Source organism: Camellia sinensis, chromosome 12 (genome assembly GCF_055761805.1).
Source record: "Camellia sinensis isolate YWXY chromosome 12, ASM5576180v1, whole genome shotgun sequence".
NCBI classification, from domain to species: Eukaryota; Viridiplantae; Streptophyta; class Magnoliopsida; order Ericales; family Theaceae; genus Camellia; species Camellia sinensis.
This window is the reverse complement of record NC_138972.1, coordinates 37,212,171-37,222,674: the sequence shown is the minus strand read 5'-3', so window position 1 is coordinate 37,222,674 and position 10,504 is coordinate 37,212,171. Positions and strand designations below refer to the sequence as shown.

The 10,504-nt window shown below is 36.8% G+C and overlaps 1 protein-coding gene and 1 pseudogene across 7 annotated transcripts; both read left to right on the top strand.

Annotated features, from left to right (window-relative positions):
- Positions 1–612: 612 nt before the first annotated feature.
- Positions 613–5,370, top strand: LOC114267777 (serine/threonine-protein kinase Aurora-1). Of its 6 annotated transcripts, none has more exons than XM_082898395.1 (7): positions 1,170–1,407; positions 1,636–1,782; positions 1,891–1,986; positions 3,114–3,230; positions 3,362–3,409; positions 3,664–3,769; positions 3,940–3,966. In XM_082898395.1, the coding sequence occupies exons 1-4, from the start codon at positions 1,330–1,332 to the stop codon at positions 3,117–3,119; spliced, it is 327 nt and encodes a 108-aa protein (XP_082754521.1). In that variant the 5' UTR covers positions 1,170–1,329; the 3' UTR covers positions 3,120–3,230; positions 3,362–3,409; positions 3,664–3,769; positions 3,940–3,966. The 6 variants fall into 6 exon arrangements, with proteins under 6 accessions (XP_082754520.1, XP_082754517.1, XP_082754518.1 ...); XM_082898396.1 differs by having other exon boundaries at positions 3,882–3,966; XM_082898394.1 differs by lacking the exons at positions 1,170–1,407; positions 3,114–3,230; positions 3,362–3,409; positions 3,940–3,966 and adding exons at positions 613–1,062; positions 4,371–4,478; positions 4,644–5,370.
- A 13-nt stretch (positions 5,371–5,383) lies between these two features.
- LOC145789306 (plasma membrane ATPase 4-like) lies at positions 5,384–9,514 on the top strand (annotated as a pseudogene). The gene is made up of 10 exons (XR_014345532.1): positions 5,384–5,566; positions 5,651–5,683; positions 5,783–5,864; positions 6,064–6,223; positions 6,313–6,489; positions 6,735–6,915; positions 7,048–7,231; positions 7,735–7,845; positions 7,951–8,228; positions 9,002–9,514. The product of XR_014345532.1 is annotated as a plasma membrane ATPase 4-like (transcript).
- Positions 9,515–10,504: the final 990 nt, after the last annotated feature.

Below are 10,504 nucleotides of genomic sequence, written 5' to 3'. Positions count from 1 at the left end.
GCTTCCTTGTATGCTTGATTGTCCCTTGTTTTGAGCCTTACACCTAACCCCCAATTGCATGCTTTGTTTGGCCTTCTAGCCACTGAAATCCAGTGGATTTTTAGTGACTGGAACACTATTTTAAGAGCCAAGATTAGAGAGAGGTGACCCTCTCTCTCCTTCTCTTGTTTGGTGGCCTTTTTGGCCTTTCGAAGAGACCCTACCTTGCATGCTTCGAAGTTACTTTCCAGGGTCCTTTTGGTGAGTTTTAGGACTACCATATTTGATTTTCATAGTTGTTTATGCCATGCTAAATGTCTACCTTGCATGTGCTTAATAACTCCTTGCATGGCCCTCCAAAGTAACTCATTATTTTTGCATACCATGGTTGCATATCAGTGGTTATTTGGACCTATTTTCACATGATTTATTCACTGATTTTTGCTGGTTTGGTGAGATTACATTTGCTTCATGTACTTGCCATGAAAACCATGATTGCTAATCAAGATTGCATGCTATTTTGTCCACCACGCTAGCATCTTTTGGCCATGTTTTGAACTGAAAATGTTCATGTTTTGGGACTGCCTTGGCTCTGTCTTCATGCTTCATGATCAAATAATGCATGCTTTCACTACAGGAAATATGGAATTTAGCGGCGTTTATTTAGCGACGTTTTTTTAAACACCACTGTTTCTAACCTTTAACGACGTTTTATAAACGTCACATTTTATATTGATTAAAACGGTACCATTTAAGGAATAGAAGTCGTTTTTTAAACGCCTTCACGTGTTACAATAGTATTGCTCCCCTCTCTCTTTAGCTCTGTGAGAATCAAAACCCTTCTCTCTCTCTCTCTCTGCGCCCTCATTTTGAATCTGGGAAACATTCAGAGTCTTAGAGATTACGATTCAGAACCCTTCTAGCTCTCTCTCTAAACCCTTCAGTCTCAGAGATTATGATTCAACCTTCTTCAGTTCGGTTTCATCTCAGATCCAGTCTCAAAGTGATTTCGACTTCGAAGTTCTCTCTCTCTCTCTCGATTTCGAAGCTCCACCGCCACCACCATCTGCATCGTTGACTAAGGTGAGCACACCGTCTACAATCTCAGTTTCGCATTCTCTCTCTCTCTCTCTCTCTCTCTCTCTCTCTCTCAAGCTCTTCGTTCGATCGATTCTTCTCCTAGGGTTTACATATGTTTAAGATTTCAGATCTGAGTTTTCTCATTCAAAAATATATGTTTGAGATCTAAGATTTCTCATTCAAAAATATGTTTGAGGTTTTGAAATTTCTTACTCTAGTTTTGTTCTTTTGATTGACTCAAAGCTAGATGATGATGTGGGAAATGTTGAAATGGAACTTTTCTTACTTTCGAAGTTTGTGAAATCTTCGGTTTCTTCATGTAGCGAAATACATCTAGATGCAGAACAGGTTCAAGCATAAGTTTAAAATAATTTGGGTTCTGTTTTACGTAGATTTTATATATGGCCAGTGGCCACCAAGAATTTGTTTCTTAGCTTATCGACAAAACAGAAGGAAACAAATGAAAATTTTGTGGATTTTACTGGTATTTTTGGGTGGAATGGAAATAATGATTGTAAAGTATTATTCCAAAATTTTCATCTTATTGGCAATTGAATCGGTATTATTTTGGAACAGAGCAATCATATCGTGGCACTAAAGGTGCTTTTCAAGAGCCAGCTGAAACAGTCTCAGGTTGAACATCAGCTTCGTCGTGAAGTTGAAATCCAAAGTCATCTCAGACACCCTAATATTTTACGCCTTTATGGATACTTCTATGATCAGGTATAGTTCATCTAGATTATCAAATTTCACAGCTTTTCCATGTTGTTAATCTGTTAACTTTTGTAGCCAACTGACTAATTACCCTTTTTTTCAACACAATTGTTGCAGAAACGAGTTTATTTGATATTGGAATATGCCGCCAAGGGTGAGCTGTACAAGGAGCTACAGAAGTGTAAATACTTTAGTGAAAGACGCTCTGCAACTGTGAGTTTCGACACTATGGTTTTCTTTGTTTGTTTATCTTCCATTTGGCTTGTCATTCTTATTACATATTATGTTTCGGAACCTTCCAACTGTGAGTAAATTTATAATTTTTTCCACAACTTGCATCATGAATTTAAGGGATACACTTCGATGCCACGGGCAACATTGTTGCCATTTTTCATTCTATCTATAGAAAACTTGTCATTTTTATTTTTTTTTTGGTGCATTGACTGTTATGCATTTTTTTTTTTTTAGTGGAGAGTGTTGAGCATGATGCAAGTGTAGACATATGGAGCCTTGGTGTCCTCTGCTATGAGTTCCTTTACGGGGTTCCACCTTTTGAAGCAAATTGCTCTAGAAGTATTTTAAATTCACTTAGCCTTTGTTGTGGAAGATGATTTGGAGCTTTCTCCTCTATATTGCAAATTTTTAAGGGGTTTGATTGTTAATTATTACTACAATGCTTCAAATTTTAATCCTTCAATCTATGGGGCATCACTGCAGAGACCAAGGTTTGTTCCAGGTATCACTTTCTGACTTTGTTGCGTCTCTTGGTCCTTGTTTGGTAGCTCAGAAAATTTAATAATAGCAAAGAAAATGAGGTGTTGGCAACTGAACTTTTTCGTTACTTTAGACTTGACAAAACTGAAAAAGACAGCAGGTGGTTTTTTTTTGAAGTTTTAGAGGCCAAACCAAACACAAACATAAGATTTAGCATTCAATTTCTTTTTCCTTTCAAGGTTCTCTGCGACCACGGAGGTGATCATTGTTAATTGGGGTCACTTTGCCTTGAATTTTGATGATGGTTGCTGATTTGTGTTGATCAAGGTGTGGGAGTTTGACAGATTTAGATATACTATTAAATTTTTGGTTAAATGGGATTGAGTGAATCAATTTCCATTGAGACATTGAATGTGACCTAATTGTTTCAGTGTTTCATATGATGGACACAATTTCAAAATCTAGGAGTCCACTATTTTGTTTAATTGGTGCCATCTTTGAATCTTCTTGGAGCAAATTGCAAATGAACAAATATGTTTTGAGAAATAGAATTTTCACAGTCAACCATAACCTCGTCTATATGATCCTCATCAGTGCTTTAACAATAGTATCTACTGGTGCAATAGGATTGATGGATGGGGAATGCTTATTGATGTTCGAATATTTGCTTGACATAGGCTGATCAGCTCATGTTTAAGAGCTTTGCTGTTACAGATAAGGGATAATGAGCAAATTGATGGAAGGTATTATGTTGTGGATACATTGTTTTCTTTGTCTTTTGGTTTACGAAGATTTTGTGGTGCTTGATTCCCGATGTGATGTCCATTCTCTTCACTTACGTTGGAGATACTTGAGAGTCTGTCTTCTTTAATAGGTTCACCAAAGCATATTACCTACTTCTCCATGGGATGGGAGAGCACAGGTAACCTGTCCATCAACTTAGTTTTTCTTTTTTCCATCCTTTTCTTTAAGAGTATGTCCAAATCACTAATTTAATGCAACCACCAATGAGTTAACTGAATAGTCTTTATGATGTTATTGACCATCCAAGAGGAGTTTTAAAAATCTAGTTTTTGAATTTCGTTGTCCCGAAGTGTAGCAATTGGTCTTTTTGGGGGCTTAAAATAAATTTTTTTGCTCTCACTGGTCCTTGGTGTGTTCTTTCTTTCTTGACAGGTGTTATTTGGGAGTAGAGCTTCTCAAGTCTGGCAGTGAAGGAAGTGAAACCACCCTCAAAACCCTTTGGCATCACACAGATGCTATTATGTGCTGCTCTTTGAAGGTATGTGGCTTAAAATTTTCAGCTCTGTCTCTCTGTCTCTCTCTCTCTCTCTGTGACATGGGTCTTGAATTGTCTTCCTATGCTATTATTTTTAATTGTTTATTATTCACAGCTTCAAATTTAAAAGGTAATTGGACTTCCAAAAAGCTGAAAGATTTGTATTTTGCCAGAGTTTAAATAACCAGTTAAGCTAAGGACGAAGGGGTTGGCCTAATGGATGAGGCACTCCCTTAGTAGGTGTAATGTTTGGGTTTAAGTCTTACTGCCACGAGTGCAGCTTTGCTTCCCCTATTCCCCTTGTATTGATTGTCAAAAAAAAACTCAGTTAATACAGAATAGAGGGTGATATGTCACATTTAAAAATCCCAGTTAGTTTAGATCCCTCTGTACATGTTCATGGGCTTTTCAATGCTTTACTTGCCCCTCGCTATACGGGTTCCACGGTAATCCATTCTATTTCATGTTCATAGTTGTTTCACAAAGTTGGTTTTCAATTTCAAACTTAGGTTGCTTGTTTATGCTAAAACAGTCTGCCTTTTATTTGAAGTCCCATTCTGTTGCAGCACTTTTGATTCTAGTGGATTGGTTTTATTTATTGAAGGTTGAGTTCATTCCAAAATTTAGTGTGAGGGCAATCTGGCAGAGATGGCGTGAATCATATCTGAAAGATGGGACTAAGGCGGATGATGCTATAATTGTGTTTACGGGAGTAAGTCGAGTATTTTATGGCATGAATTAAAATACTATGTTCTGTGTGGTTCAGTGATTGTTGTTTAGATTTGTGTGGTTCAGTGAGTATTCTATTTTGCATGCTAGATCTTTGCAAGGTAATCAACTCTCAGGAAAAATCTCATCAGTGATTGGCTTGATGCAGGCACTTGCTGTTCAAGTGTTGGCATTTGGTTTGTTTTGCTTATGGTCACTTTTTTAAAAGGAGAGGTATTTATAGTTGATTTAACATTTTTTAATCTTGTTGGCAGCAAAGTCTTGCTTCATGTCAAATGTTGTCACGTAACGTATTTTCAATTTTTTATTTTTATTTGTCTTATTTCTAGTGTGAATTGACTCTCTCTCTCTCTCTCTCTCTCTCTCTCTCTCTCTCTCTCTTCTTTTTTTTCTTTTTTCTTTTTAGATGATCATTGCAATTTACAACTGAAAATTCTTAGATGGGTGAGGTTTGTAAATTGAGGCAGCAGTATTAGCTCTCAATATACCACATATATACTCTTGACTTGATCTCTGCTTGTTTCTCACCAACTATGGATTTTTTCAATTTCCTTCTCCACCGTCCCTTGTGCTAAATGTCCTTTCTACCACATGATGATGCCAGAGAGACCTATTCATATGGTAGAGAGGGAATTTGGGATAGTGAGACAAGAAAAGGCAACAGGTAATCCTCAGCCCACTCCCTGCCTTTTTTGCTCTATGGCACAGTAATTTCCTTCTCTACTTTGTGTACTACTACATGCTATGCAGACATTGCATTATATGATAGCAACAAAATTGTCTTTCATGCGTGTTCTTTCATTGTCACGATAACACTTCTATGAGCATCTAGTGTTGAATTGTTGCTGATGTAGAACGTTTAGAAAACAGTATACATTCACCTAATGTATGATTACTTTGAAGAAGGCAGATATTGGAATCGCTGTTGCGGATATTGGAATTGCTGTTGCGGATGCTACTCATGCTGCTAAAGGTGCTTCTGACATTGTCCTCACTGAACCTGGACTCAGCGTTATAATAAGTGTTGTGCTCACTAGCAGGGCTATTTTTCAAAGGATGAAGAACTATACTGTAACTTACCCTCCATCTTCTCTTTATTCCAATCCTTCACTGTTTTTTTCTGAAGTTTCTAAGTCTACTTTCTTTTGACTTCAGATCTATGCAGTTTCAATTACCATCCATATTGTGGTATGTTAACTAAAACTCTTTAAGATGTTCATAAAAATTGTTGTTGTTATATAAAAAAAATTGTTTTAATTTGTTTCTTCTCTTTAATAAATTTTCCAGTTTGGGTTCATGCTTATTGCCCTGATATGGAAGTTTGACTGTGCTCCCTTCATGGTTCTAATTATTGCCATCCTAAATGACGGTGAGATCAGATCCAGCAGTAAAATTATTCTTATTATTATTATTATTTTTTTTGGCCGGATGGGACTTAAGGCTTGGCTTGGTTTGGTTTGGTTTGGTTTGGCCGGGAGGAGGGGAGGGTGAGGGATTCGGCATTTAACTTTAAATTTAAGACAACATCAAGCTAACTGTCCAACTTTCCATCTATTATATAACCCTAGGAACAATCATGACATTCTCAAAGGATCAGTGCAGCCATCCCCAATGCCAGACAGCTGGAAACTGAAGGAGATATTTGCAACCGGCGTTGTGCTCGGAGGCTATTTGGTACTAATGACAGTAGTATTTTTCTGGCTTATGAATGATACCAAATTTTTCTCGGTAGGAATATATTTTCTCGTGCATAAAATTGTAACTTTACCCAAATGTTATAGGTTCAATTTGTTTACCTACTTTGTTAAACAATGTAGGACAAATTTGGTGTGAGACCATTGGGAGATAAGAGGCCTGAACAGATGATGGCTGCATTGTACCTACAAGTGAGTATCGTGAGTCAGGCTCTCATATTTGTTACAAGGTCTCGCAGCTGGTCCTTTGCTGAACGCCCTGGACTACTCTTACTCTTTGCTTTTGTAGCCGCACAGCTGGTATGAATTTCCCAATAACCTACTAATATTCATGTGCAAAGACAAATATCTCTATCGCAATGTGCTTGATATTATAGTAATGGAGTTAGTTTACAAAATAAAATTTTAAAAATAAAAACATATTTAAATGAAATACAAAAAAACAAAGTACTATATGAAAAATCCTGAACTTATCTGATGAATTTGGGAATTGAATTGGATAGGCTTGTTCTAATGGAGGTGTAAACTATTCTGTAATTTGACAGATTGCCACCTTGATAGCTGTTTATGCTAAATGGGGTTTTGCAAAGATAGAAGGATGTGGTTGGGGCTGGGCCGGTGTCATCTGGCTTTACAGTGTGGTAACATATATTCCGCTTGACTTACTCAAATTTGCGATCCGCTACGCTTTAAGTGGGAAAGCTTGGGATACCCTTTTGGAGAACAAGTTAGAATTCAAATTCTCTAATAAAGGGGAATTTTTTAGTATATGATTTTGTTTGAATTTTTGTAGTTTTCTTGTGGTTTTCTGATGACTCTTTAGTTCTGGTACTTATTTTTTTTCTTCTTTTGTAACACAGACTGCTTTTACTACAAAGAGTAACTATGGGAAAGAGGAGAGAGAAGCACAGTGGGTTACTGCACAGAGGACTCTACATGGCCTTCAACTACCGGAAACCACTAACCTTTTCTCTGACAAGAGCAATTATAGGGAGCTTTCAGAAATTGCAGAGCAAGCCAAGAGACGGGCTGAGGTTGCAAGGTGAGTGATTATTTGCTCTTTTTATTTGACTTACATATATTTTAAGTTTTGTTGCCGGAAAAAATTTCTAGAACAATTCTTTAACCATGAAAATAGTTGAAATTCAAGATGTCTAGATGATTCCTTGAACATCTAATTGAATAATATATAGAAAATAAATACAAATTAAAAGTGGATGTCTAAAACAAAATGGAATACTAAATCAACGAACACAAAAATGACCGATTAGATTTCTAAGGTGCTCAATACCCATTGGCACCGTTTCTAGTTTCTCACATGCGATACCACTAGACAACTTAGATTACAAATGGGTTCTTGAACAGTTCTAAAGACTGGTTGCATTGTGTTTTTCTAGTTTACGGTAATTCATTCAGTTTGGGTAATGATTCTTCATTAAATTTAGGTAGATGTCGGCATCAACAGGCAGTGATGATTCTTCTTTTTTATGTTCTAAAACTTAAAAACTTCTATTAGATAACACTTGTATTCATGTTGAATTGCAGGAAACTGAGGAGATGATTGCAAATGTTCTTGGGGTAGAAGTTTTTAGGCAGACAATTGCTGGTAACATTCTTGTGGGCAGCTATTGTGCCTTCTCCAATAAATGTGGCCTGGTAAGAAATTATATCCTGCATCTGTGGCAATCTTATCAAACATCAGGTACCAAAATTTTATCTTCTTTTGTTGTCCCCTTTCTAATGGACATTGTGTTGGAGCAGGCCCATCCTCATACATCCATTGAAGACTTGGATGAACTTTCAACCCCCCTTCAGGTCCCTTTGGTGGCAGGGACTGTGAACCGTGGTAGTGAAGTGATAGCCGCTGGCTTGACAGTTAACGACTGTACAGCGTTCTGTGGATCAAATACTACAGCAACAGAATTGTCAGTCATTGAGAGTGTCTTCAAGTTGCGAGATGGTGATTTGGGAATTTCAGGAGATGGCTACAGGTGGCGCAAGTATGGACAAAAAATGGTAAAGGGAAATCCTCATCCCAGGTATGTGCCTATCTTTCAGTTTAACTTTTTAATTCTGTATCTGATTTTTGTACCTTGATCAGGCTATAAATGCTTGTTTTGTTGGTGCTCCATCTAGATTCATAATGCTGATTTGCATTAGTTATAGTCACTCTGGTTATGCAATCTCTTTCTTGAAAAGTGACTGTTCTTAGGTTATAGGACGTCACACTTGAAGTTAAACAGAGTTAGGTTCAACTTACTTGTGGTGTATGGATGACTATTTTTACACCCCTTAACAAGTTTTCATGCGAGTTATAGTTTACCAAACTTGCATTTGGATTAGTTATCTTTTTTTCATGCTTATCAAGCATGCTGCATGCAATCATACAAAAATCATCCTTCAGTCACCATTTTTTTATTCTGGAAGAAAAATCATCTCTTGACACAGAACACAAATAGAAGTGGGGACAACAAAATAAGTATATATTTTTATGCCAACAGAGGTTGATTAAGTTGGTAAGGATCAGACACTTTGCCTCCACGGCTTAGGTTCAATTCCCGCTGCCAGCAGTCCTCCTTAGTGGGCGATCTATAATAAATTAATAATAAATTTGAAGATAGGTTGTCACATTAGGTCATAACACCTCGTAGCGACTTGAGTGTCTAGGAAAAATCTCCCTAACTATTGATCAATTTTATGGTGGAACATAGAAATTAGTTGCAAACTCCTCGTAGAGGGCTTCTTTTATGCTATAAAAATTAATTGTCAATTATTTTCTTGTCTCCACATTGAATATTTTCACATGTGGCAGCTATACTTACTCGGGAGAAGCAAGTGAAGAGTTTGACAGGGATGATAATACTTTGACACTCATCAAACCATCTCCTATGCCTTCAAAGGATATTCGAAGTCCACTTGAAGTCGGATCAGTACACGGTGGAAACAACGGGGTATGGAACGTTGATTTGGAAGAAAACAAGATAGAATAATTTGAAACCCAACTCTGTTTGATTGTGAGAAGCTATTTAACTCCGAATGATCATCCTGATGGATATGAAGTTGCTACATGTAGAATTTATGTGAGAAGAGAGGGAAAAAGCCATTGAATGGAATATAATGAAGCTTTTTTTATTTGTTCTTGTTCTTTTACCTTTTCCCCCCTCTAATTCTTTTTATCTTGTTTAATTGGATTATAGCGTACTGTATGATTCCAAATGTATCATCTTGTTGCATATAGTTTAGACTCATCTTTGGATATAGTTGGAAGACAAGTGGTATTTTTAATATTATAAGCCATATTAGTGTGCTTTCTATTCCTTTTTAATTTTTTTGGGCTTCTTGACCATTTTGATTTTAATTGATGTATTTAAAGTCTGAATTGTTGCTATTCTTAGGTATGTAATGCATTGTTTCTTATTTTTAATTTTGTTTTCAAGCTTAGTTTATTTATTATTTTAATAAACATCAATTATTAGTTCTTAATAATTGTTTGATCGGTATTTTTTTTGTTCAACCATATAAAATTAACAAAATTTATAAATTAAAAAAAAAGGTTATGGCGGCGTTTAAACGTCACTATATCCCACCGCAGGGGCTAGATTTTTAAAATGTATAAATGTCTATGATGGCGTTTTCAAAAGCGTCGCTAAATGTCATAATGACGTCATTGTACAGTTAGGTAGGACATTTGACGGCGTTTTTAAAAACGCCGCCTATACTAATATAACGACGTTTTTCAAACGTCATAAAGTTATAGCGACGGCCGCGTCATCGACGTTTGGTACTAAACGTCACAAAAAGAATTAACGACGTTTTTAGTACTTTTAGCGGAGTTTTTTAAACGCCGCTAAAAGTAGATTTTCCAGCAGTGTTTGTATAGCTATAAGTCATTCCATGTGCCTAATTTCGAATTTCGGGTTTCATCTCATACATCGGGTGCCATTTTCCATGTTTTGGGGCTGTTTAGCATCATATTTCAGTGCTGCAATTTGTTAGTTCGCATGCCATCTTGCATCCCTTGCCATGTCTTGTTAGAGTTACATGTTATGCCTTAGGTTCGGTCCTCGGTTTGCGTGCATGCGTGCACGCATTTCGAGAGTCTCATTTTCACATAATGGCTATTGATGTGAGTGTGGCTGAGGTCCATTCATGTTAGTGTAAGTCCATCCTGCATTGTGTATGCCACGTTTCAATGCGTTGTGCATGTTATGTTGTTAGCATTGTGTGTGCCATATAGTTGCATTGCATGTTTGTATGTTTACTTCCATGCTTAAGTCATGTGTGCATCATTGTGTATTGCCTCGCCTCTTGATCA

Bases quoted from the DNA above. Each gene is read 5' to 3' on its own strand.
- LOC114267777 (XM_082898391.1), top strand. From the start codon at position 1,330: ATGGAACTTTTCTTACTTTCGAAGTTTGTGAAATCTTCGGTTTCTTCA. The intron at 1,408-1,635 runs GTTCAAGCATAA...ATTTTGGAACAG, and splicing joins TACATCTAGATGCAGAACAG to AGCAATCATATCGTGGCACT. The intron at 1,987-3,663 runs GTGAGTTTCGAC...CTTTCTTGACAG, and splicing joins GTGAAAGACGCTCTGCAACT to GTGTTATTTGGGAGTAGAGC.